This window comes from Aulonocara stuartgranti (assembly GCF_965226115.1).
Source record: "Aulonocara stuartgranti genome assembly, chromosome: 11".
NCBI classification, from domain to species: Eukaryota; Metazoa; Chordata; class Actinopteri; order Cichliformes; family Cichlidae; genus Aulonocara; species Aulonocara stuartgranti.
This window is the reverse complement of record NC_138947.1, coordinates 13,083,315-13,109,528: the sequence shown is the minus strand read 5'-3', so window position 1 is coordinate 13,109,528 and position 26,214 is coordinate 13,083,315. Positions and strand designations below refer to the sequence as shown.

Sequence of the window (26,214 nt, the reverse complement as noted above, 5' to 3'; positions counted from 1 at the left end):
AAAAGTGTGTTTCTGACTGTACCTGAAACCCAAACTCCGGGGTGTGAAACAAAAGTCCTGGGGGCCAGAATCACCCTGAGAAAGACTGGACTTTTAACTGCATCCAATTTTAAAGCTTTTCCTAATACCTTCCCCATGGCCACTCACAATATACCAAAGTAATTAAACTTAGATTTCTGTAATTTTACACATTACAGTATCCTATATTAAGATATCTAATTGATTAAATGTGTAGTTAAACTATTTACACTGACAGAAATTGAGGATTTCGGACCACATAAGATCAAAGTGCTGACAAAACCAAAAGCACTATTTTCTTTATTTTAACATTTTATTATCAAAGTAGCACGCATGCATCATAGTTTACAACAGTATACATATTACAGACATGGACACATGTATGTTTTTGTATTTCTAGTAGACCGATACTGTGTGTGTGTGTGTGTGTGTGTGTGTGTGTGTGTGTGTGTGTGTGTGAGTGAGTGAGTGAGTGAGTGAGTGTGTGTGAGAGAGATTTTAATCTGTTTGCATCCTCATAAGAAGCCACAAATTCTGTCCAACATTGATGGATTCTTGTTGCTCAAGAAGACGAGTTCTTTTTTCCCTTCCTCAGTTCGACCTGATTAGAGGAAAAAAATTAAAATATTAGAAACACAGCCTAAATTACGTGTTATTAGTGTCACCATCACCATCCTCGCTCACTCTGTGGGTGCTGCAGCCAGTGGCGGTCCATATAGTAGAGGCAACAGCTCTCAAACTCCTTCTCGCTGTAGTTGGGCACAGAAACTGGAATGAATGGATCCATGCTGTCAAACCCCCTCTGATGATGAAAACACAAACAGAACACAAAACATCAAATCTCACTTTCAACCATGTTTAAAGCCTTTCAATACAGCTGATGATCACTTACATACTGACAATAACTTACAATAGAAAAATAGAGAACGTATGAATCATCATAAAAATGCAAAACATGCACTGCAGGCTCTAACAAATATCAGTCTTTACATAAGATAGATGCACTAAAGGGGAAAAAAATCAATAATGCACATTTCTAAATATGAATTAATGCATTTAAAAGAAAAGAAAAAGTTCAGGTCAAGCCCACACAGTGTGAACTTACATCACCAACACTTTTTAATGGGGGGGGGATCAGAATGTTTTACGAGCCTGCTTTGAGTTTTATTGTTTAATCGTTATCCAAAGTAAGAAGTGGGCGACAGAGATGGATTTATCGGTCCATCTGCAAATGAATCTTGTGACACGCATACATCAGACAAATATGGCTGTGATGAACAGAACGGACTGCATTGGCACAGTCACGCTGTATAACTGCAAAACTGAACCCAGCGAGCAGAATGGGAACAGTAACAGAAGCATTCACATTCATGCTGCTGCATAGAAGAGCCAGCTTACTAAAGAAAGAGGGCGTGTATGCACTAAACAAAGAATAAGATTCATCCTTTGTTGACAAATGTCACAAGAAATCTGTTTTCTGACAATATTGCTGGTTATGCAGCATGATTTGATGCTCACAGACAACAAAATGTTGCTCAGTCTGCAATTTCCTGACTAATAGCCGAAACTGAAAATGACAAGCAAAGACTAATCTGCCGTCACTGCTTGAGGGCGAGTGCTACAGATAATAAAGCACAATCAAATGACCTCTAACCTCTCCGAGCAGCTCTTGAGGCAAGTAGGCAGATTTGGGGGTGTAGAGCGATCCCGTCTGGGACAGAGTGGCGATAATGGCGCCTCCAGTCTAAAACGAGAGAGAGAGAGCGTTAATGGAAAATCTCTTCAACGTAATATTCTCGTAAACACCTTGTGCTCTTCTCACCCAGTCGTTCCTCATGAGCTTCCTCAGGTTATAAATCAAAGTGAGCTCCTCTGGATCGACCTGATAACAGTGAGAAAGTGAGACGCATGAGATTTTCCATCTGTGGCAAACGTAGAAGAAGCCTGAAAACATCTTTGAGGAATAACAGGACTCTATATGTGTCTTCTCACAGCACTCTTATCCTCCTTCTTGATGGTGGATCTTCCCCACAGGCCATTGACACCATCCACTGCCACGGCCAAGTGGAAGTCTGAACCCGGTTGCCCGCTTTGCAGCCTCAGCTCCTTCATCACCGCCCCCACAACATCACTGCTGCTCTTCACACGAGATATACCCTAGAGTGATGCAATACCATTTGTTATGGAAGCAAAATCAAGAATATAAATAACAGTAACTCTGCAGCAGAAGAAAATCTGAGTTATTGTAGCGTGTGGGTGGGACGGGGAAGCCTGTAAACATCCAGCTGTTTGATACAGAAGCCAAAAGAAGAAAGGAAAAAAAACCTGGCTACCCGTCTGTCTACTCGCTGTTGTAGGATAATTGCTTAATATAAGCTTTATCCATATATATGACAAGCTTACCCCTACATTTAAAGAAAAAAAAAAAAAAAAAAAAAAAAAATATATATATAATAATAATAATAATAATAATAATAAATATATATATATATATATATATATATATATATATATATATATATATATATATATATATACATATATATATATACACATATATATATACACATATATATATATATATGCACCATCTTTTAAAGAAATGGGAATAATGAGACAACTGATACAAGTGGGAAATTGACAAGCTGCATATAAATTCCTGCAGCATTTGTCAGCATGCATGGTGCAAAAGTATTGTTCTGATCCATCAGTGCTCAGTTCATTCACTATTGATCTCCAGCAAGCACAGGCAAGGTGAAAGATGAAACTTTAATGACCTGTGTGTTGGGAATCAGTCAGGCAGGACAAAAGAATCAGTAACAGGATGATGAAAATGTTTTGGAGGGTAAACACAAATCCTCTAAACAACAGAACTCCCACTTATTTGTACAGAGGGAGGACTCACCTGATCCACCAGCTCTCCTAGCAGACTTCCCTCCTCGGTGAACTCTCTCTTTGTCCACATGTAGCGATGCTTTGTCTTTATCTGGCAAAGAAACAAAAACATTAAACTCTCATCATTTCTATTTGAATTCCTCACCAGACTTTTACCCAACCCTTTCAATGTTTCTCATAGTTTTAGATTTGCTACCTTGAACTACTTTTATGCCCACTTGCATATGTGCACCTGCAATATATACTGAATCTCCTCCAGTGTGTTCAAATGACAACCTTAGGGTTTTATTTTGAGAAAGAAGTGAAAGTCAGAGGAGAACAGATCTGGTGTGTAGGGTAGATGAGGAGCCAAGATTGTGTTAGTGTAGACAGAAACTTCCTGCCATGGTGAAATCACAGATTCATAAGTACAAGTAGTCAGAACAGAACATCGTAAAAATGGAAGTGGTCTGGACGTGCATAAGGAGAAGACTTGAAGACGGAATCTAACGAAGGAAAATTTAAGCCAGTTATAGTAATTTTCAAGTTTGGTGGTTACATATGGGTACATATATTTACTATTTATAGACATTTTTTTTCTAGGGGGGTGCATTTAGTAGAAAGGACAGTATAGATTAGCCATTAAAGTAGGGACAGAAAGAGGGCGAGTGGCTGGAAGTGAATGAAGTGGACTGGGATCCAAACTACTGGATCAATAATGATCACAGTTTATGGCACACGGGTCGTCTGCTCAACCAGGTGTGCTATTGGTGGAACATTTTTTCTTTAAAATGTTACACAAGTTTGGATGAAGACCATCGCTGAAATTTACATGCTACAGGAACCTGTGTCTCCATGTCAAACATACCATTTTCCGGGGTAAAGACGGGTAGATTTAAATGGTGTCATTTAATAACTTAAGTTAGTCCTAAACTACATCAAAGCCAGTACTTGTCCAGCTTATTGATAAGCCTTTATCTCACTTTGAATACTCAAAGTACTCTAAATACTGCGTATTACTGTGTCCATATTGTTACCTTTGAAAGGAAGCGTTCGTTGGTGAGCCTGAAGTTGCGTAACCATGTCGTGGCTTGTAATGGCTGATCAAAGCGAGACGCGTTATAGGATGAAGGCAGCAGCTCCTTACAGTTCTTCACCCATTGATGAGCTGCGCGAGCAAAGAAGATACTGATCGTTAACTTCTCACGAAGGAGATGCAGCGATTGTGAAATAATATATTCATCATTAAAAATAAATAAATAGGTTTAAAGACCTTTAAACCGACACCACACTCTTTCTGAACGACTAATACATTTATCATTGGATTTGCAAGCAGGGTGGTTGAAAGTTGATCGCATACAACAGAAAAACATCACTAAAGGTCATTTTATTTGCTGACAGGTTGATGCCAGTCAACGAGCCACATAACAGGCCATTGAATCAGCGCATCCCAAACACTTTCTTACTGTTTACTAATCAGACATTTAGCCGGTGTGTCTGTCTCACCATCAGGAATATGAAGCACCAGCCATCCCTGTGTGTAGCAGAAGTGGACAGCGTGACAGAGAGAAATCGTCTTCCCAGTACCCTTCTGCCCATCTGAACACCTTGATAAGGACAACGACTGCTTTAATCAGGATCAAGAGCTAGAGTGCGTTCACTTTTCTGTAAGCGGCAGCGCAGGTGTGTTTCTGAAGGATACAAAATAAATATCGCAGAGCAGGTTTGCTGTAGTCTGTTTTTTTCAGGTAAGAGATGACCTCAAGGCTTGGCTGCCTCACCATGATGCAAGCTTCGTTAAATGTCTTCACCTAAAACCATGGAGAAGAATTTATCAGTGCTGCTTAAATCATTTAAGAAAAACTACACTGTAATCTACAAACAAGGTCACATTTGTAACTTTTCTATGCAGATCTCACATCCAAGGATGAACTTACCTGTTGCTGATAGCGCCAAGGGAGGCCTGAAGGGAACAGCGTGCGGATATGTGCAGAGGGCAGAGTGTAGTACTGTCCGATGTGCGTCTCTGAATGACATGCCTGGAAGGAAACGCAGGTCAAACTCATAAGCTTTTTTCAGTCATTTCAATTAAAGGGACAACAAATTCCAAATATCTGATTTAAGAATAAGCAATGCAGTCGCATTTCTATAAAAGCTGCAACAAAATGTTTTTAAATTGGATCTTTGTCAGTTGCTCAGCAACCCTCAGATTGCCCTAAACAGAAATATATACTCGTCCTCTATATAACAACATTTTATCCACCATCCTGTAACCATTTTCACCGTATAAATCTCAATCTGGCTGTAATGGTCACGAACGAGTTCTCATGCAGTTCATGCAGCACAAACAAAAATCTTCAGGACAGCAGAAGAAAGAATGAAACACCGTAAAATGAAGACTGACAATGCTCACTGACAAATCTTTTGAACAGACACCAAATTCTGTGAGTGCGTCGCTTTTCAAGGCAACACATTTATGCAACATAACCTGAACGTAAAAGAAATTCAGCTAGATCAAACACAATTTCCTCTATTCAGAAAAATAACAACTTATAGTAAAAAAAAAAAAAGGAAAAAAAGGAACAAACACTAATAAATGTAAAGTCTAACATGTGGCTTTTGACCTGAAATAGAAGATAATGCGTTTTCTTTTTGTTTGTTTTTTCATTTTGGTAAGTTTGGACCTTTTGTTTGCTATAGCTGATTTTTAGTCTTAAAAAAATTTTTAAAATAAAGATTTGTGTTTAAATAATTTTCCCTTCAGTGTGTTGAGCGGCAGTGGTGGTTTGTTCATCTGTTTTGCTTTTCTTTGTTAAGTTAATGTTGGGCAGGTACATGTTTAATAGACTAATGATTCAACACTTATCCCAACAACACGAGTATGAATCCAGCTTTGCCTCATGTCTTGCTTACCGGGTCGCTCTCCGGTGTCCTGAAGACTGAGAAAGGTTCCGGTTCCGAGTCTACAGCCACAGCCTCCTGCTGCTGCCTGCGTCCACCGCTGTGAAGGGACCTTACGTGGGTTACCTGCAACATTTTGCCACAACAGCTGTTAGTAAAAACATTTTTGACCTGACAGTTTTGACAATAAAGTGAAATATTTAAGTACTGTCCAGGTTACGAAGAAGCAGCTTCTAAAGCCTATCCTCACCGTTGGCCGTAGCCTTGAGGACAATCTGTGAAGAGCCATGACCTGAAACAGGGTGGACAGAGAGAAACAATTCAAAACGCCAGGATATATAAACACACACCAGTGTCCTGTAACCTTGCATAAACAGTTAGCTAACAGCTAGCTGTGTCGTCCTGCAGACACGTATGTAATAAGTAACGGGAACGAACCCAGAGCCGCGCGGACGCTGAAAGCTGCTCACCTGCGACTCACTTCATTAAATGTTCAGTGAGGAAGATTTCGACAAACGTCATCTGCTGAAAAGGCTCTCCAGACTCCGGTCACGGAAAGTAAATACTGCACAAACCGAGCCGATGTCAATGTGCCAGACCTGTCATGGACACCGCCATCATGCTGCACACAAAGGAAGTGACGTGACGCGGTGGTTTAGCCAATCAGACCGCACGAGGCGAGGCGACAACAAATGAGGAAAATGGAGTTTATCAGACTTTGGCGTTTGGCCTCTGATAATTACGGTACAGTTATTATGACTGTTTAATACATTATAAAGGGTAAAGACAGTGATCTTTAAAGCATTAGATATATCCCTGTTCTCCGGATTTAGGTAAGATTAACAGCAACGGTACAGTAATCTCAGTTAACCATCAGATTAGTTGCCTGGAGATTAAACAAAAAAAGTTACAAGGCTCGTGATGAATATTCATGATGAGAAATTAATCAGCTAAATGTCTTTGCTCATGCAATATACTTCGTGTTCTTCTTTAGGGATCACCTCTGCAGATCATCTGTCTCCATCTCAACCTATCCTTAGCATCCTCCTCTGTCACATCAACCCTCTGCGTGTACTCCTTCACTACATCCACCAATCTTGAGGTCTTCCTCTTTTCCTCCTGCCTGGCAGCTTCATACTCTGCATCCTTTGTCCAGTATATCCCTCCTCTGCACATGTTCGAACCATCTCAGCCTTGTCTCTCTAACGTTGTCTCCACCTGCTCAACCTGAGCTTTCCTGTTTATATACTCATTTCTGATCTTTTTCATTCTTCAGTGAAAATCTGAGCATCTGCAACTCTCCCACCTCCAGCTGTCTTTTTGTCACTGCTACCATACATCATAAGAGATAAAGATAAAAATGTGTATTTGCAATTTGGAGACATACACTAAGGTCTAGGTAACTCTTAGAGATTAGAGTCAAAGTCAAATAAATACTCTATAAATATATATCTCTTTATGGTGTATAAAACAGTGCACACTAAGGTTTTTGTTTGTTGTTGTTGTGTTTGTTTAAAAAATATATATATAGAAAAGAAGTAACATGTAAATTAGTTTCAGCTATGAGACGGTAGTTCCCAAATTCCAGTGTAGTATGAGAAAAATATTGCACAGTCATTTAGATATTTACTCCACATTGAAATGTGTATTGCATAGGAATATATATTGCACTAAGTAAATGAGATTTTGTATGTTTTAGTTTGTCTCTATGTTTGCTTTGCCATCAGTCTCATTACTATCTTCTAAACCTTCCCTTTCACTCTTGCTGCTGTCCTTCTGTCACAAATCACCCCAGAGACTCATCTCCCCTCACTCCATCCTCTCTGCATGCTATTCTTCACCTCTCTTGTGCACTGTCTGTGGCTTTGAATCATTGATCCCATGTATTTCAATTCACCAAGTCACCACCTTGACTACCTCTGCTCCTTGCAGCATCATCTTTCCTTCTATTGCCCTCTCATCCACACACATCTATTTTGTCTTGTTTCTACTGGCTTTCATTCCTCTTTTCTCCAGAGCACACTTGCACCACTCTAGACTCTCTTTCCCCTGCTCCATGCTCTATAAACCACAGTGTTGCCTGCAAACATCAGTCCACAGAGACTTCTGTCTTACCTTATTTTTCAGCCTGTCCATCCAAACTACAAACAAAAAAGGGCCTCAGAGATGATTTCCGATGTTATTCCTCCGACACCCCGAACCCATTTGTCACCTACTCCACACCTCATCATTGTCTTGCTGTCCTCGTGCTTGTCCTGCGTGAGGATATGCCTCCTTCTCCTCTCTTGACAACCTATCGTATACTTTCTCTAGATCTACAAAGATACAGTAAAACTCCTTCTGACCTTCTCTATACTTCTTCATCAACACCCTCAAAGCAAACATCATGTCCCCACCTCTCCTCTTAACCTAGCTTCAGCAACTCTTTCCCGTAACTTTATGGTGCATTTCATCAGCTTTAACCCTCTGTGGTTACTACAGTTCTGCACTTCACCTTTGTTCTTGAAAATCAGTACCAATGCACTTCTCTGTTTCTCAGTCATCCTCTCACTCTCCAAGATTGCGTTAAAGAATCTGGTAAAAAAAAAAAAGAAAGAAAAAAGTCCACTCTCATCTTTCCTAGACATCCCATACTTTTACAGGCTTGTCATCTGGACCAACCACCTTTCTACTCTTCATCCTCTTTATAGCAGCTCTTCTGAAATCTAATCTTCTGAAATTCCTGATCCACTAACTTTCCTCCATCTGTCCTCCTCTCTCTCTCATTTCCGTTATTCACAAGCTTCTCAAAGTACTTCTTCCATCATCTCAACACTCTGTCTTCACTCTTAAATAAATTTTTATCTCTGACTTTATTTCTTCTGTATGTTTTATCCTTTAGGTCAGAGTATCAGAGTCCTCCCCTGGACACAGTTTCACTAATTTGCCCTTGTATTTTGTGTCTGTTTGTATAACATTAAAAAAAAAAATTATTTTCTTAGTTTTATTAATTGGACTTGCAATTAGTATGCTGATTTTTTTTTGTTTTGCTCTATGGTCTACTGTGTGCAGATTTGCGTCTACCCACAATCACAGGAAAATTGCTCCCATGAAAGACCAAATTTTCTGTACGGCAATGCTCATTTCTTTAGTAATTAACTAAGAATGCCCTGCATTATCACCTATTTTATAATGTGTTTGACAATGAAAGGTTCTGAACATTTAGAACTTATGCAGGTGTTTGAAACGGATCAAGTATTCACTTTTTATCGCAACGACAGCAACAAAACCTTATTGCTGATTAAATTAAGTGTGCAAAGCATATCTCTCTTATCTTTAGTGCTCGTTGTGAATAATCTTGAAAGCTTACGCTCTCATTATGCATACATGCTATAGGCATCTTATAGACATGGATGTTTGTGTCTCTAAGCATCTCTAGGACTCTGATATTTGTCTATCTCAATGTGATCAAAGTTTTTATGCGACTTTTTGAGCATAAATTCAGTTCCGCATTGATTTTCTTTTGCTCTCGTTTTTTTCTAGTCATTCGCACCAATGCAGGTATTTAATGAGCATTTCAATTGTTAAACTTTAATCACTTTGATCGACTTTAGTTCGACTTTATTTTCCCAGTTGTTCACGTTATAACGAGTACACTGATCCTAAAATAGACGAGCGCTGTCGTTAACATTTAAAATAAGGTTGCGTTGAAACTGACTGACATACAGAGATCCTGGCTTCAGTATCAGTCGAATAAATCTGGACCCTTTTTATTCGAAATAATGTTTGACAGAGAATTTAAAAAAACAAAGCAAACAACAAGCAAAACTCGGTTGTGTCACAAGGGTTAGACAACAACTTTTTCCCAGGAGGCCCAGAGAGCCTGAAGGACTTTTTGGTTTGTAAAAATTTGCGTGCTTGTTAATTGGACTTAAAACTTACGGGGGCAAACATCTATCTGCTTTTTGTCACATATTCCTTACATGGTGCGTGTTTTCAGGACTTTTAGTGCTACTAACAAATTCAGGATCATACAGACGTGCGCGGTCAGGTGCAGTCTGCAGTGTGTTTAATGGTTATTTAGAGGTCACGGTGTAAACAGTGTGTAGCGAATAGGAGGCACGGGGGCTCCCCAAATCTTATATGCGTATCAGGACCTAACAGTGGACTAAACTCTTTGGAGAATATACCGCTTCTACTGCCAAATAAATCATTACTATACTGTAATTATATATCTGTGACTGTTGTTTTTAGCACTACTAATTATGACTGTGTTCTCATATTAACACACTTCTGCAAATGTTTCATGTTCAAATTGTGTGCTTTTTATTATTTGGGGGAAATGTTACCAAACGCGCGGTAAACAGCTCTCACGTATCAACTTTTACCATCCCCGCGTGCCTCTCCCACTCGCGTAAAGCCGAATCTTGTATTGCATGACGCGACGCAACTTTTCGGCTGCTCCCCAAAATCCTACCAGCAGCCTACTTTCGCCAAGTCGTCGCCATTTTATTAAGCGCCTAAATAGCCCTCCCCGATCGCCTGTTATGAACCGCAATGAGATCCTGTGCTGTATCCACCGTTTTATCTCCTCCTCTGGCCACATGAAAATGGCCACGCAGTTGCATTCCCGCACATCCAACAACCCCTCTGCGCTGCCAGCCCTGTACCCCGAGCGCGCGCGCACACACACACACACACACACACACACACACACGCAGCTGCAGCCTTCAGCCCGTCGCCACGACACGTTAGCAGGCTGTGCGCATACGAGAGCACAATCTGAGCCATTATAACTGGCGGGAGCGGTGTAACTCCCCCCCCCCTCCCCCCGAGAGAGAGAGAGAGCGAGAAAGAGAGAGGGGGGTAGAGAGAGAAGTAGGCAAAAAAAAAAAAAAAAAATAAGATCCAGCGTAACCAGTCCGCCACCTAGCTGCGGAGACGCGCCGACGGAGATCCGTCGACTGTATGATTATGAAAACACCCGCGCCAATGTTGTTGCACAGTAGGCTCTGCGCTCTGATGGGACTGAAACTCGGTTTTAGGGGGTGTTTTAACCTCCGCTGGCCTTAGTTATGTAATCAAAGCAACATCTAATGCACCAAAAAGCCGTGGATCGCCGCTGGTGCGAAAGGGGAGAGCAGGACAGCAACACCTTAACCTCCTGCCTAAACGCAGTTGGCTCTGGGACGCGCTCTCGGGGTAAGTAGCCTACGTAGCCTTATTACTGCTTGTCATGGCAGTCCGTATTAATGCGTGCAGGCCTGTCATCATCAGCGGGCTCAAAGCGCAGCAGGTTAAGAATTTTGTGCATCCGCTTTGCGCTAATTTTATCCCTTGTTGCCGAGTGTGTTTCCCTCCCCTCTGTTCTCCCCGCACGGTGATATTTCTTATTTCAATGTTGCTGACACCAGCAGAAGGACTGGCAGAGGACAGATAGAAGAGAGAGAGAGCGAGAGAGAGGAGAGGCGGGGAGGGGGGGCTGAGGAAAAAGGTGGCTCGGTACTAATCCGCACCAGCACAAACACTACCAGCAAGCACATTTTTTCGTGCTACGTAGCCTCCCACTTCCATGTTGAGTTTGAAACGTGCAGCTGGGTCATGTTTTAGGGCGCGTAGATGTGCGATATGTCTCAAAATAGGAGACAGGAGTGACGACAACAACAACACGTGCATGTGTGTATCATTTGTAAGTGCGACAGCATCAGGCGGGTAGTGATTTTCCGAGGTGCGCAAAGTCATTATGGAGAAGGAAGCTCCTGTTGACGTCCTCGGTAAACCAGTGATAGGTTGCTCCAGTGCGGTAACACCCCCACTGCCCATACTGTATCTACAGTAGCAACATCAGTGAGCCTACGCAGCTGCGACCCGGGTACACAATGTACGGCCAACGCACTAACTAGAGGGAAAGTGTGTGTGCGTGTGCGCGTCTGAGGAGGGGGACTCACGTGAGAAACTTCCCCGTACGCTTACCGCGAGGCTTCGTGGTTCAGTGATTTCAGATGCCATCACAGGGGCCCAATTTCCAGCTGGGCTCATGCTGTTGTCAGGCAGATGATAATAGTGTTGTAGTTATCGATGATAACGCTGTCATGGGATGGTGATGATGGCTGGAAATATGGTGGGCCATTATCATGATTTAATCGTTGCTTCGGCGCTCCCGAGCCACCGCACTGACTACAGTGTCAAGTCAACCCATCATCCTGTCACTGGAAATAGCTTCTGGTCTAATGTTAGAATAATTTTGAGTTATGTGTGAGAGGTATAGTTCTGGAGACTATAAAAAGCCATTAGTATGCACTCTGACTGATGCTGAATGGGCTTGCCCTTTTAAGTCTGAAAACCTGCCACTCTGGCTCTCCTCTTATGGCGAGTTTTCACAAACAGGTTTGTAACTCATACTGCTTGTGCTCACGGCCCCTCCGCACAGGCTTCTGGAGTGGACTTGATAATAAAAGTTGCCGCAGTTAAGTTCAAGAGGACCACTGTCCACCTCTACGCTCATTTTCTTTCATTGTAAGGAGGACTGGTCTTGGAAATGCTTTCCAAAACTGTTACATAACAGCGGTTACTGAAACAGATGTTGATTTGAGCTTCTATGATTTGGGTGTGTAGGGAGGGACCAAGAGGCACGAGAGATAGCCCACTGAGCTCTTAAATGAAAACATTATCTGAGATGCTCTCGTAAGTCTAAGGGGGCAGTTCAGAGCGCTGAGAGACAGATGAGCTATTTCATAAGAGGCGGCGCTCAGGAGAGAGCTGCAAGAATGCTTGCCCGGGTGTGTTTTATTAGAAAATGGATGAGTGTCTCCCTTAATGAGGGAGAGCGAATAATGAAGGAAGCATGACAGAAAGATGCTGCTTCCCTTCGACACGTTGAAAAGCGGTCTGGAAACACCACGAATGAGAGTGAAAGTTTTTTCCTGGTGAGGAGAATGTTATTTTAGGGTGTGTTACTTCACTATAATGTCACATTAAAAGGCCATTTACAATGGGGGTCAATGAAAAGCTTACTTGACTTAGAGGAAGCAATGGGAGGAGGAGGAATTTGCGCTCCTTTCCAAAAATAAGTTTTACCCTTTCCTACGGATTTGTGTTACCACTACTGAAAGGGGAGGAGGGGAACAGTCGGACTGTGAATGGAGAGATTTAAGTTGGAGAGAAGGAAAAGAACGACAAGGAAGAGGAAATATGGTTCTGATTAACATGGATACAGTGTATGAGTTGACCATTTTACTGTGTGGTCTACACACACACACACACACACACAGAGTGAGAGAGAGAGAGAGTGGAGGGACTAATAGAGAATGCATGCAAAAGCTTACTGCCAAACATGAAAAGGGGAGTTTCGGAGAGAAAAGAAAGTACAGCAGCGGGAAGGGTGGGAGGAGGAGTGCTTGTGGGAGTAGCTGAGAACAGAAGGCGCAAAGACAGTGGAGGGAGCAGGGGAGGAGACTGGATCAAGTGTTTGAATTAGCCAGAAGCTGATTGATTGATAGATTGATTTGCGGAGAGACACGGGAAGGATTACGACATAAGTGAAAAGTGTAGAGGTTTGGGGTGTGTTCGCTGTCTTTTAGCTCCATCGATATTTGCGGATTGTCGGAGCGAACTAGCCCAGGCTGTTTTTTTGGGGGGAATGTAAGTCAGTCTTCCAGCTAATGCCGACATTCTGGGAATCAGCAACGTTGATTGGCCTCCTGGGTTTTCTGGATGATGAGATCATCTCTGTGGACACAGACTTTAGCACCTCGCTACAGCTGCCTGAAGGAAGGGGACTTTCCCCTCAATTCCTGTACTGCTGCTGTTCAACATCTTAGCTCACTGAAATGACTAATCACTGGCCTCTCTATCTTTCTGTCTTTTCTTCCACTTTCCTTCTGCCTTTTACTCTGTCTCAGTGTAACTGTAAAGGACATCAGAGAGACCTTCCCTTGCCGGATGAAGGTACAGAGCTGCACTTGGACTCTTACTGGATCTTTTTTTTTTGTGACCCTTGTGATCGACACCTGCATTCTGCTCTTCACCCTTGACCCCACCAACCCCACTGGAGTCGTTTTAAAGTGTTGTACTGGTAACCTCACAGCATCCTACTTCTCCCCCCGACTTCTCTGATGGACCAGAGAGTGAAGGGGGGAACCCCTCCGACCACAGCCTCCACTCTGGACCCCGCCTCTGCACCTGAAGACTCTGAGCAGGACCAAGTGGCAGAGAAAAAGAGGAGAGGGGAAGTAGAGAATGGCGAGGCAGTGGGAAAAAAGGAGGAGGACAAAAAGGGAGGAGGAAGAAAGAGAGAAGGAGACAAGGGGGCAGTGCTGGAGCTGCTCATCGAGGGGCGCTGTGGCAGCGTGGGGCAGCAACAGCTTCAGCTCTCTGGCAGAGAGGCCAGCTGCCCCGAGGGGAATGTAAGAGTCCGAATTGGTCTCCAAACCAAGCGCACCAAGAAACCGCCCAAGATCTTGGAGAGCTACGTCTGCAAGCCCACCATCAGGACCTATCAGAGACAAGGCAGGGGGGGTTTGCTAAAGGGCGATGGAGAAGGAGGGGGAGCGGGCCAGCAGAGTAAAACCAGCTCTGCCCCAGACGAAGCAAACAGGGAGCAACACTCAGGCTTGGATGCTGTCCAGACCACATCCAAACAAACTGCATCTGCTGCTTCACCACCAGTTACATCATCAATACCGTTGTTGTCTTCGTCATCACAGTCACTGTCGCTGTCACCGACATTTTCTACAGCTTCCAGCCCGGCCTCTGTCCCTGTCGTAACCAGCCAAGGGACGAAGTCTGCCAAACAGGTAAGTTAAGGACAAGGCCTCACATATGTACAGCGTTCCTCATGTCAGTTGCCAACAGATTGCCCTTTTTTAGGGGGATTAATAAAGTTGATCTGAATCTGAATAAATCTGCAATTAGCTGAAGTTAGCTTGAGAAATGGCACCTTTGTGCTTTGTTTAGGCTTTTTACAGCTAACCACCATTCTCATAGAGTCTTTGATGTGGTGCAAAATCACCCAGCATTGAGCTCACTTGTAATATCTATCTAACAGCCATTGTCTCAATCCTGAAACTCAAGCAGTGCATTTTAAAAACAGACCTATAAATAGGACAACAGCACGGCAACCGCTTGGAGTTATTACAGACACTGGCCCATCAGTCCTTATGACAATCACCCAAGGGAAAGCTTATAGCTTTAGCTGCACAAACGCCACTCAAGCTACAGCATACCAAAATTACAGAACAAGTATGAAATGTCAAGCCTTCTCATCTGTATTAGTGGCAATTTATAGCCACCAATAGCAAGGCTTTCTCTCCCTCTCTTTCTGTCTCTGCTTGGCTCTCTATATCTGTCCCTCTCTTCTATTTTTACATCCCCTCTTTTCTCTACCTGCTCTCATTTATCTTTCACTCCCCCTCGGTCCCTGTCCCACTCCCTTCCTCTCCGTTTCTCTGCCTTTGTATTTCTCCTCTCTTTGTCAACCCCATTCCTGTTTCCACTCTCTCCTCCTCAGTGTGCCCTCGTTTCTCTGCTTGATTGAGTCGTTTTTATCTTCACTGTCCTTTTTAATGGGGAACAATAACAAAAGAATTTCAGTTACTGTCTCTTTTTCATTGTCCGTCACTGTTGTTGACAGCAAACTAAAAGATGCCTATGACAGAGATTTGCTTTTTTCTTTCTTTCTTTTTTCTCTGTTTTTCATCTCTCAGGTTCCTATCAAGCTGGCCGATAAGACAGAGGGGAATTCATCTGAGAGAGTGAAGAAAGACAAATCTCAGAGCGTCAATGGCCAGCCCGTCCTTGCAGGACCCAAACCCTGCTCACCCACAACAGACCAGGCAGCTTCAACTACTCCTTCCAGCCCATGCATCCAGACGCAGTCTCCACTGGAAACCAGGAATGATGAAAACACCTCCAAGAAGCATAATGGTTTGGTACAGACAACCAAACAGAAGGGCCTGTCCAATGGGAAAGGCTCCTCTAACATTCTTGGCACTCCTACTTCATCCAAAGTCAAAGTTGGAAAACACAGCACTTCCACCTCTACTTCTTCCATGGACTCTTCAACAAGACCTCTAGTCTCCACTGGTTCCCATAAAGAACTTAGCCTTTCCAATAAGAGCAGGCCAGAATCTCCCTCCTATCCCTCAATTACCCCAAAACCGCAGTCATCCCCCACTGTGGAACTCTCTGTCCAATCCCAAGGTCACGATCCCTCTGTAGAGCACCCGCTGGAGAAAAAGAGAGAGAAAGAGAGAAAAGCAAAAAAAGAGAAACGCAAAGACAAGAAGTCGAAGCGAGATAGGCTGGAGGCTGATAAAGCAAAAAACGAGGGCAGAAAGGAGGAGGGTAAGAAGAAGAAAAAGGAAAAAGGGAAGGATGGGAAATCGAGACATGGAAAAGAAAAGGATGAACGACATAGAAGTGATGATATACGGAAGGATGATCTAAAGAGTGACAGAGGAAAGGTTGAGAAAAAGAGGGATAAGCTCAGCCCAGACAGACAAAGAATAGAGGATAACAGTGCAAAATGTGGGGAAACTGCTGACAACGGCAAGCTAGATAAAACCTGCAAATTAGTGAATACAGGCAGACCAGATGAGAAAGAGAAGACAGATAACAGTTGCAAGTCAGTTACACAAGCTGAGGCAGCAACAACAACAGGTGACACGAGTAAATCAAAAGAACAGGACGTCTCGAGACATTCAACAGTGCCTCCAAGCCACCCCTCCTCTTCTGCTCCTCCCCCTGTGCCCACGCCTTCTGCCCATTCTCCCATTTCTCCCCCTTCTTCCCCACAAGAGCAGGATAGCCGACCGCTCAAAAAACGTAAAGCCAGAAGGCCCAGCTGGACCAAGCTGGTGCACCGGGCTCAGAGAGTGGAAAATCAGGAAGCTCCTTCTGATTCACTACAAAATCCTTTACTGAGTTTCACCCAGAACACCAAGACGCCCCTTCCTGCCAAAGCCACTATTCAGCAGAGTGATGAGTCACACCCAGCAACCTCTGGCTCCCTAACCAGCAGCTCCTCCCCAGTGTCTTCTGCAACCAAACCTCCAACCCCAAAGCAGAATCACCCCACATCAGAATCCAGCCCCCCTTCTTCCAGAAACCCCATAAACACGGCCCGAAAAAGGGGTCGTCCTAAATCCTACAGCTCTAGTTTAGACGAACCTCCCCCTCAGCTTACACCAAACGATATCGCAACTGAGGTGCCTCTCCGGGGCTGTGACGGAGTTCCGAAAGCCCCTGTGCTGGAGCCAAGTGCAATACTACAGTGTGTGGCTCAGTCTAAATCCAGCCCCAAGAAGCGTGGCCGGCCTCCCAAACGACCTTTCCCCGAGGAGGCGAGTGGAGATGCACTAAATCACGCTGATCATACAGTGAGTGGTAAAGATTTTCACCCCCCTGAAAAGGGAAACAGGCAGCTAAAGCTCAGGAGGCTGATTAATGAGATGAAGAAAAGAAAGAAGAGGAGATTTCACAAAGTAATGCTGTCTGGGTATTTAGGAAAGGAAGGAAGGGCAGGAGAGGCAGCAGATGGTGAGACTTCTCAGAGAATGTGTAAATCGATAGAGGCTACAACAGTACACACACTCTCAGCCCTGTCCTCCTCCTTTGGAAGTAAGCTAGGCCCTCAGATCAATGTGAGCAAGAGGGGGACCATCTACATGGGCAAGAGGCGAGGACGCAAGCCTAAATCCCAAACCGCCAACCTAAATTCAAACTCCCAGAACTCCACTCACTCCTCTCTGTTTACCAGTCCCTCAGAAACTTCTCTCTTCTCGACTAACCAACCCCAGCCTCCTCCGTCTCACCCGTTTCCCTCCCCATCTCTTACTCACTCCAGTGGGGCCCAGAGTCCTTACAGTGAGGGCAGCCTCGCAGAACCAACATCCTCCCTACTTTTTCCTCACCCCTTCTACCTCCCCTCCCCATCCTCCTCCTGTACCTCCCCCCGTCCTCCCTCCTCCTCATCGCTCTCTCCCTTTGTGAAGAAGAGCTGTCCATGTCAGGGAAGGCATCACTTCCCCTTTCACCAGTCTTCATGTAAGCTCTCTTGCCCCACCCCTCCACTGCATCACACACCTGGCTCTCCTGGCCACCTGAAAGAGGCCACCCCGTCCCCGAGGAGTGAATCACACAGCGAAGAGACCCTGCCCAGCGACAGCGGGATCGGAACAGACAACAACAGCGTCTCTGAGCGAGGGGAGATGAGGGGACCTCGGGGCGTGTTGAGGATGGGTCAGGGGTCAGGAGCGATTCTAGGTGGTCAAAGGCACCTTTCTTCCATCATGGACTGTCCCTCTCCAGTCTCTTTGCCTCTGTCTCACATCCCCAGACACACCAACCCCATGGCCAACTCAAATACCATGGAGCGGCACAGAGACCGACATCGACACAGGTGCAGGGATTACGATTGTTCTCCTTCCTGTACCTGCTTGTGTCCCTGCCCCTGTCCAGGACACAACAAGTGCACTCATTCGGACTATTATTCCTGTGTTGGGCACAATGCACTGAAGAGACAGAAAAATAAACACAAGAAGAAGCACCAGCAGCTGCACATGCAGGACCCAGAGTTTCTGGCCGAACTCGAAGACTTAATCAGTCAGTTCAGCGAGGTACATATCGGACGGCGTAGCTGGGCGAGGACAGGACTGGGACAAGGCTTTGATGGGAGTGCGAATGCTGCCGGAGGAAGGCGACATCATTCCTCCTCTTCCCACCGCTCCAACATTTTCAGGATCAATCTAAATGGCTTCTACTCTCCTCACCCGTCATCTTTCTCTGCTAATCCCACGTTCTCCCCGCAGCCTTTCTACCCTTGCCACTGCAACAGAAAGCCAGACCGCAGGCAATGCGGCTGCCCTTCAAAGTTTCAGGAGACCATTGAGAATATGGGCTTCTACAACAGCTATCCCACAACCACAACACTTTACCACCACCTCCCCTCCTACACGCTTCCATCTCCCCACCAGTATGCCCCTCATCAGCCCCACCACGCCCACTTTCTCCTTAATCCACCTAGGTTTCACAGGCGGAGGAGTAGGCTGCTGAGGGAGGGAGCTTTAGGAGGGGAAATCGAAGGGGATATCGGGGTAGGCAGTGGAGGACGGCCACACCTCGGCTCAGGGTTCGCATCCGGCTTCTCTTACGGCTGCGGGAGGAGTGAACACAAACACAAACATAAACATCGTCACAGGCACTGCGAACGAGACGTGGACGAGGAGGAGGAGATACACGAGGACGAGGAGGAAGATGGAGTGGAACGAGAGGGGCTGGCCTGCTCAAAGTCAAGGTTGGGGTTCGTTTTGGGGCAAGGAGAAGGAGGAAGGAAAGTGGCAAGGGGAACAGGGAGCATGCTGGGTAAAGAATCAACTTGGCTGCGTGAGAATGGAAATGATTCCTTTTCCGCTGTCGCTGCTGCCGCTGCCTCATCGTCATCGTCCGCAGACAGGTACAAACACACTTCGCTCACGTCACTGGGGCTGGGATCCTCTCACCTGTCTTCATTCGGAGGAGGATGGGGCGGCCTGGGTCAGAGCTGGGCGAAATTTGGGAGTCTGGGAGCTACAGCGTTCGGAAACTCAAACCCCAGCTGGAGAGGCTTCACCGGAGACCAGCATGCAGGAAGACTGATCGCGTCGGACGGCGAGGACGAAGATGGGGACGAGGATGTTCAAGAGTCGCATCTGTACAGGACGTCCCCATCGCCGACACACACCAACCTGTTCACGTCTGCTGCCATAGCAACAGGAGGGAGGGGTCTGAGCAGTGGATTGGCCATTAGGAATCAAGGAAATGTAGAGAGGTCGTGGAGGAGACACGAACCGGCGTGGACAGAGAGGAGAGACGCAGGTGAGGGTGCATGAATGATTTGATCTCTGACAAGTCTTTGCTTTCACCCGATCGATCAGTGCGAGGCTGCGATCGCATGACAGCGTGACTGTGCTGATGAATGCTACAGAAATCTCCACTGAGAGCATTTTGAGTTTTGCGAATAGGCTGTTGTGTTCTGCTACTGTGTCAACGGCGGAGAATATGAATATATAGGATACTGACAGTAATCTAGATAAAGCAGGGAATCTATCATCAAATGTACCTACCACTGAAATATGACAGCAGCGAGCAAATCATGACAGCTAGCTGAGTGAATAAGATTTATGCCAAGAGCTTCTTTCCACTTGCACGGTATGACAGATTTTTATATTTGTGCAATGTGGAGATGAAACTGTGCTATCAGTAGTGTCCCCAGTATAGGGACAGCGCTGCTTTTTCTCAGGTGTTGTTAAGCCATGCATCAAAAGCCTGGAGGGTGTTTGAGAGGAAATCAGACTCCTTTCTTTTTATAGCTAATTTCAGACTCTCTCTGCTGTGCGAGAGACGATGCCTGACACAAACACACAGCCTCTCAGCAACCACTATCTGCTGGAATTTTTATAAAGTGTTATAACAGGAGAGCAGCGTCTTGATGGGAATCTGCCAGAAAATCTTTGAAATCTTCCTGGTCGGCAGTGAACCACACGCTGTTGCAGCCTAGGGCTACCCAGTGAGAACAGTCATTAGTTAACCACCAGATTGGCTATTTAAAGATTGGCCTATCCCTCACTGCTGCCCAACAAGGCCTATTTGACTTGGAAAAATCCAATAAGGAAAGAGTGGTCAGTCTTGTCACTGGCAGTGGAAAATGGAACAAAAAGACGAATGACCTCAGAGAGATGGATAAAGGAATAGCACAGAGGTCAGACGGGGGGCAAAGGAAAAATGTTTTTGCAAGCGGAGGAATACATTTGACATCCGTTCGCCGTCTGTAGCTGCTGAGCTTTCTGGGGTTGTATTTCACAGTAACCGAATTTGTAAAAAATAAATAGTGTGCTTAGTGCATATTTGTGCATGCTCACTGAAAAAGTATGCATGATGCACAGTGTTTATGTCTGTTTTTCTTTTCCTTGTTTTTTGTGGCGTGCATAAATCACTTTTTAATGTGTTTCCCAGAAGTGAAATGGTCAGAGGAAATGTTGTGACTCACCTAATGTGCGGCCTATGTGCATGACTCAGCCTAGACTGGCCTCACCTCACACCTCCTGCCGGCTCAATCACAGATCCACATCTGTCTCATTTCCTCTCCACCACTTACACCCCACCCTCCCCTCATGCCTCCGACTGCCCCCCCCCCCTTGTTATTTCGATGACTTCAGGTTTACAAGGTGACTCGAGAAGCCGAGGGCAGCAGAAAAGTGTGCCAACGTCAGACAGCGCGGCGCTGAAGAACAAAAGAAGGCCAGGACGGCCCAGGAAGCACCCGCTGCCCTCCTCTGTGTCCTCCCTCGCGCACTTATCTGCAACGCCGTCCATGTCCTCACCTGAAATCTTGCCAGGACACAGCCACGTCAGAGATGAGAGAGAAGTGGGAGGGAGAACAGAAGAAAGACTGCCAGAGAGAGACAGGGGAGGAGGCGACACGGCGCAGCAGGTGACGGAGTCGGAGCTGCAGGCCAAGAGGAAGAGAGGACGGAAGAGAAAACACAGTGACTCGCCCTGTCATCAGAGGTAAACACCTGAGCTGGTTGACTTGAAAATTCAATACAACCACTCACTACTGTCCTATTAACCCATCGTTTTCAGCACTGTGTGCTAAACCAGTGCCTTTCTCTCTTTCTTTTCCCTCTCTATCATTCTATCTCTCTCTTTGTGCTTTCCTTTTTAGTGTCGCTGAGGATAAATCCGAGTGCGACGCCCTCCCTGAATGTTTTAGCCAGTCAGACGTCGACCAGGCTCCGCCCCAACCCGTAACCATCCAAAGAGAGGAAAAGGCCGATGGTCCTCCCAGGAAGAAATTCCTGAGGGCAGGTCTTTACTCTGATGATTACAAAACTACAGAGTGAGTTGACTGAATCCATAAACAAACTATTATAATGGGGGTTTTTTTTTCCGTTATCTGTTTTTTATTTTTTGTTTGTTTGTTTAAATATTTATTATGCATCTTTCCTAGCCCCCCCTCCCAAACCCAGAAGAACTGCAAAGAGAACATGGAGTACACGCCAGGGGAGAACGAGTACAGCCTTTTACCTGCTCCCATCCATGTCGGTGAGTATATAAGAAAATGTAAACACTGCTAGTGTGTACTATGTTCTTGTAGTAATGCAGCTAAGCTCACTTTATCTTCTTCAGGGAAGTACCTGAGGCTAAAAAGAATTAATTTCCAGCTGCCCTATGATGTGATGTGGCTCTGGCAGCACAACCAGGTACAGTCACACCAGATCAGACTTTGCAGGGCACAAGCTTTTAAAAAAATGTCCTTGGATCTAACTTTCATGTTGTTTGGTTACAGCTTCACCGACAGCCTGCTGTCCCCCTGAAGAGGAAGCGGCGTTACTGTGAGTCGCCGCTATTACAGTGTTACAGCAGTTGTTAGATGTCGTCAGGTTTAGCTGACTTGCCGGATAATTTCTTTCTTACCGTGTTTCTTTCTCTCTGATTCACTCAGGCCGGCTGAAAGAGAGGACTGCATCATATCAGCAGACAGCGGTGAGTTTTTTGTGGCTCGTGGTTATTTGATTCCAGTGATGAATGTTTTTGCAATAATCTGTCCCGAAGCTTACGCGCGTCTCTGCATTTATTGTAAAGGAGGAGAGCTCCAGTGACATTACCAGCTTGTTCCCGCACCTCGACATGGAGCCTTTGACCAGCAGCGAGAGGTACGGAAAGTACACGACGATTCGCGTTTCACATTAAACTATTTGTTGCGATATTATTGAACTAATGTCAGCAGTTCATGTTTCTCCATTTGTGCCGGGCCAGGAGCTTTGTGGTGAAGCACCATGTGTTCCTTGTGAGGAACTGGGAGCTGGTGAGAGACAGACAAATCCGGATGAGAATAGAGAGGGAGAGAGAACGAGACGCAGAGGGGGAGGGAGAGGAGGGCGACTCACGACATCTGTCCTGTGAAGGAGCCAATGGGGACGACAGCCACATCAAGTCAGGTCCATGAAGCAAGTGTGTGTGTTAGTTTTTGTTTCTGTAGGTGTTCGTGTATGCCCCCGTGTATGTGGTTTAAACTCTATACATTTTCATTTCTACCGACTTCTTTCGGCGTCTTGTGTTGTGTCTTTTCCTCCACGTGTGCATGTATGTGTACGTGTGTGCCGTACAGACCGCCGTCCTCACAACTGGCTTGTCTCTGCATATCATACTCAGCAACAAAAACTAAGTGGTTTTCCAACCACAGAATTCAGCCTGCAGAAATGTTTCCCCATTTCTGTCATCCACCGCTGGTGTCCAAGAACCCAGCAGGCATCAACTTTCCCCATTAACAGTGAAACCACACACAGTTTCCATCAAAGACTCCATGACTGATTGCAGATAGAAATCAAGGGGAAATAAGGACACTTGCATAATTACAGACATTTCTGTAAAAGAAACGAGCGCAGTTTTCATTTCCTCCTACGTCGCCTTCACTAACATACAGAAAACTCTTTGGCCTTTGACCCTCAGATCATCCAGTGGGGGTGGAAGTGACAGTTATCAGCAGTGACCTCCCCCACCAAAGTCAGGACACCTCCAGCTCGTTCACTGCCAGCCCCTGTGTGAGTCAACAAATCTACAAACATTAAAATATATATATATATATATATATATATATTAACAATGCAAAAATTCCACAAGGATAAAAAATCTGCTTTTGAAATTAACTGTGCATACTTGTTCACTCCAGCCCACCAAAACCCACAGCAGACATGAGGAGGAGGGAGAGGAAGAAAAACAAGGGGAAGGAGAAGTTTGCAGCAGAGAACAGAGGAGGAAACGGCTGAATGATTTACTTTTGAACCTGCAGCATTCATAAGCTAAAAAGAGGGGGTAAGTGAAACGTCTGCCGCTGAAGCAGAAGCCAGAAGTATGTGTACTATTTAGCTGACAGTATCTTTTCTTTTGTGTAGGTGGGACCACTCTGAGAAAGGGACCAGGACCCACCACTGGACAGATGAACTGATGTCACAACGCTGCTGTTAACAATGGCAGTCCCGCAGAGAAGAAGCGAGAAAAAGGAGACGAGATCTGGCGAATTATACCAGCTGAAAATGCAAAAGAAAGACATCTCAAACGCTGACAGATGAGTGTGTTGATCCTAGCTTTCTGAAGGGCATCCACATCAAGGATGAAACCATGGCAACACATCTTTTGTCCGAGCGGTGAGGGATGAGAGAAACAGAGATAGACTGTCCCGTATGAAAGAAAGAAAGAAAAAGAAAGAAAGAAAGAAACAGACCAGCTGAAATGAATTTGCACTAGTGCTGATTGAACAAGCACACTAAAGACTGTATGTATGCTGAGTGGACACACTATAAACACACACATACTGTACACTTTGATTGCTCTTACTTCAGCACCTTAAGCAAATTTGGGAAAGACGGACATTGCAGGGGAGTTTGGATATGGACTTATATGGTACTCAGCATTTCAGCTCCGACGTTTCCAAGAGACGAGGAGCTCGCAGGCTGCCCAGAGCAATACAAAATGTAGCCTGGGCCCTAAGTAGGTCAAAATTGAACGCTCATTTAGTTGGTAAGCTTTCAAAGTCACATTGCACCTTTGGGAAAATGACACGAGAGGAGACGTGAGCCAGTTAAAAGCTGTTGAGACAGTGTTAGGGGGTTTTCTTCACTTTATCAAGACAGTGTCTGCTATGTACCAGTGAATAGGCAGGGGAGGGGGTGGGCTTAGTGATAGGAATTTTGGCATCGCTGCAAGAGAATTTCTAATGAGGTTTTAAGAAAGAAGTTATTTTTTGGAGAAAAAACAGACAGCTCGAGTCGTGTCCGCTAAAAGAAATGGACGAAATATATTCACGATAGGAATGTTTATTGTTAACTATTTTCAGTATTGCTTCTGAGGGAGGAGAGGTGGACGTGTAAAAAGTGTTTTTGTTTACTTCAGACTGCCTTTGAGAATGTTTCACTCTTTGCTTCAGAGCATTGACAATCAGAATGTCCTCGGCAGGAGGGAGGAAGGAGAGCGGAAAGGGAATGAGAATCGATTTGCCCCAAATGCTCTGTAGAAGTGCCATGTTGTCTTGTGTACGTACCTAAGCGAACTCATGCAGTCTTTAAAAGCAATATCTCCTCTGATAAGGACTATATAAGAACTTCCTTTTTAAGATAAACTAAGAAAAAGAAAAAAAAAAGTTGTGAATATTTGAAGATTGGAGGTCATTTTTCTGTACAGATGCAAAGTAGTTTGTTCTCATCTTAGGAACATCGGGCTAATCCACTTATTGGAATAACATAAGCGTTTAGTTACGTGTGAATGTACAGTACATCGAGAGACCTGTTTTCTTTCTGTCAGCAGTAGCGTGTAAAATTAGTATTATACACAATACAGTCTGGATTATACATGAAAGTTAATAAACCTTTCATTTTACTAAGATGTTTTTAAGAAACTATACAGCTGACCAATATATCAGACATTTTCCCTTAAAGTTGACTATGATTGTATATGATTTATTTTGTTTTTTGTAGGACATAACTTGTCTGTTTGGTTTGTTTGGGTTTTCTTTTATTGGTTGTTTTTATTTGATTTTCTTTAGCCGAGCGTTACTTTTGTTTTTGGTCAGACAATCAGTGACAGTGACTTAGTTTTTCCAGTGTTACATTTCTGCTCTCTTTCAGTAGTGTGGCTTCTAATAACAAGCCAAGAAAGTGCAATTTCTTTGACTGTTTACATACTGTATGTATATTTTTCCCTCTTTCCTTTTTTAAACTAAGAGCACTACATTATTGCCAGTGGATGATTAACTTTATAGCAAAGGTACACGTAAAGAGTTATTTATCTAGTTTGCATGACATGTAACCTTTGCCTGTTGCCTCTGATAATGTGCTTAAAAAAACAAACAAAAAAAAACAGTGATAACTCAACGCCATAGAATGTCAGCTCAAACTTTTTGCCTCTGTATCCATAATAATAAAAGCATTTTATGTCTACTAGTACTAAACCCTGAATGCTCGTGGTGTCTCAGCTTAAAGACCTCCTTCTTGCTTTGTTTACTATAAGGGGACGGGGGTTAGCTCAAGCTGATTAACATCAGCTTGAGCTAACAGTGCTATCTAGTGGCGTTAGATTGTATATCTCACAATGTGTTGTCCTCCATAATGACCCACAAAGGAGGACGCTACCACAGAAACGGTTACAAGATGGGGGAGGGCTGCAGCTCGCCCTGGAGACGTTTTCTCCTCTTTCTGCCCTTCAGAACGTCCAAAAGACACCCAGAGATCTTGATCTGAGTAAATAAAGTGGGAAGATTATGATTTCTCAGGAGCTTAAAAAAGTTTTTGTGTTTTTTTTATTATTGTTGTTTTTACAGGATACTACATTATGAGCTTTCCTCATTTCCTCTGTAATCTTGCACATTTCAGACATCAACAAATAAATGAAATGCAATCGATATTAAGA

General features: G+C 44.4%; 2 protein-coding genes across 7 annotated transcripts; one reads left to right on the top strand and one right to left on the bottom strand.

Annotated features, from left to right (window-relative positions):
• Nucleotides 1-282: 282 nt before the first annotated feature.
• dap3 (death associated protein 3) lies at nucleotides 283-6,462 on the bottom strand. 3 transcript variants are annotated; one of them, XM_082552567.1, is made up of 13 exons: nucleotides 6,232-6,462; nucleotides 6,044-6,085; nucleotides 5,806-5,919; nucleotides 4,830-4,931; nucleotides 4,595-4,703; nucleotides 4,399-4,491; nucleotides 3,930-4,060; nucleotides 2,924-3,004; nucleotides 2,011-2,175; nucleotides 1,841-1,900; nucleotides 1,673-1,762; nucleotides 703-820; nucleotides 283-619 (listed from the first exon to the last, which is right to left on the bottom strand). In XM_082552567.1, the coding sequence occupies exons 2-13, from the start codon at nucleotides 6,080-6,082 to the stop codon at nucleotides 534-536; spliced, it is 1,188 nt and encodes a 395-aa protein (XP_082408693.1). In that variant the 5' UTR covers nucleotides 6,083-6,085; nucleotides 6,232-6,462; the 3' UTR covers nucleotides 283-533. The 3 variants fall into 3 exon arrangements, with proteins under 3 accessions (XP_082408693.1, XP_082408692.1, XP_082408691.1); XM_082552566.1 differs by having other exon boundaries at nucleotides 6,275-6,462; XM_082552565.1 differs by having other exon boundaries at nucleotides 6,264-6,461.
• Nucleotides 6,463-10,434: 3,972 nt separating this feature from the next.
• LOC309717755 (uncharacterized protein) lies at nucleotides 10,435-25,756 on the top strand. 4 transcript variants are annotated; one of them, XM_082552562.1, is made up of 14 exons: nucleotides 10,446-10,974; nucleotides 13,674-14,567; nucleotides 15,477-19,626; nucleotides 20,967-21,318; nucleotides 21,476-21,649; nucleotides 21,761-21,855; nucleotides 21,940-22,013; nucleotides 22,100-22,145; nucleotides 22,256-22,296; nucleotides 22,396-22,466; nucleotides 22,570-22,751; nucleotides 23,263-23,354; nucleotides 23,483-23,625; nucleotides 23,706-25,756. In XM_082552562.1, the coding sequence occupies exons 2-13, from the start codon at nucleotides 13,887-13,889 to the stop codon at nucleotides 23,609-23,611; spliced, it is 6,087 nt and encodes a 2,028-aa protein (XP_082408688.1). In that variant the 5' UTR covers nucleotides 10,446-10,974; nucleotides 13,674-13,886; the 3' UTR covers nucleotides 23,612-23,625; nucleotides 23,706-25,756. The 4 variants fall into 4 exon arrangements, 3 of the variants coding, with proteins under 3 accessions (XP_082408689.1, XP_082408690.1, XP_082408688.1); XR_014279806.1 differs by lacking the exon at nucleotides 23,706-25,756 and having other exon boundaries at nucleotides 10,435-10,974; nucleotides 22,570-22,764; nucleotides 23,483-23,504; XM_082552563.1 differs by lacking the exons at nucleotides 23,483-23,625; nucleotides 23,706-25,756 and having other exon boundaries at nucleotides 10,435-10,974; nucleotides 22,570-22,766.
• The last annotated feature ends 458 nt before the right edge of the window (nucleotides 25,757-26,214 follow it).

Bases quoted from the DNA above. Each gene is read 5' to 3' on its own strand.
- dap3 (XM_082552567.1), bottom strand. From the start codon at position 6,082: ATGGCTCTTCACAGATTGTCCTCAAGGCTACGGCCAACG. The intron at 4,061-4,398 runs GTGAGACAGACA...TTGCTCGCGCAG, and splicing joins GGTGCTTCATATTCCTGATG to CTCATCAATGGGTGAAGAAC. The intron at 620-702 runs GTGAGCGAGGAT...TCCTCTAATCAG, and splicing joins CTGGCTGCAGCACCCACAGA to GTCGAACTGAGGAAGGGAAA.
- LOC309717755 (XM_082552562.1), top strand. From the start codon at position 13,887: ATGGACCAGAGAGTGAAGGGGGGAACCCCTCCGACCACAGCCTCCACT. The intron at 21,650-21,760 runs GTGAGTTGACTG...CATCTTTCCTAG, and splicing joins GATGATTACAAAACTACAGA to CCCCCCCTCCCAAACCCAGA. The intron at 22,014-22,099 runs GTACAGTCACAC...GTTTGGTTACAG, and splicing joins GGCTCTGGCAGCACAACCAG to CTTCACCGACAGCCTGCTGT.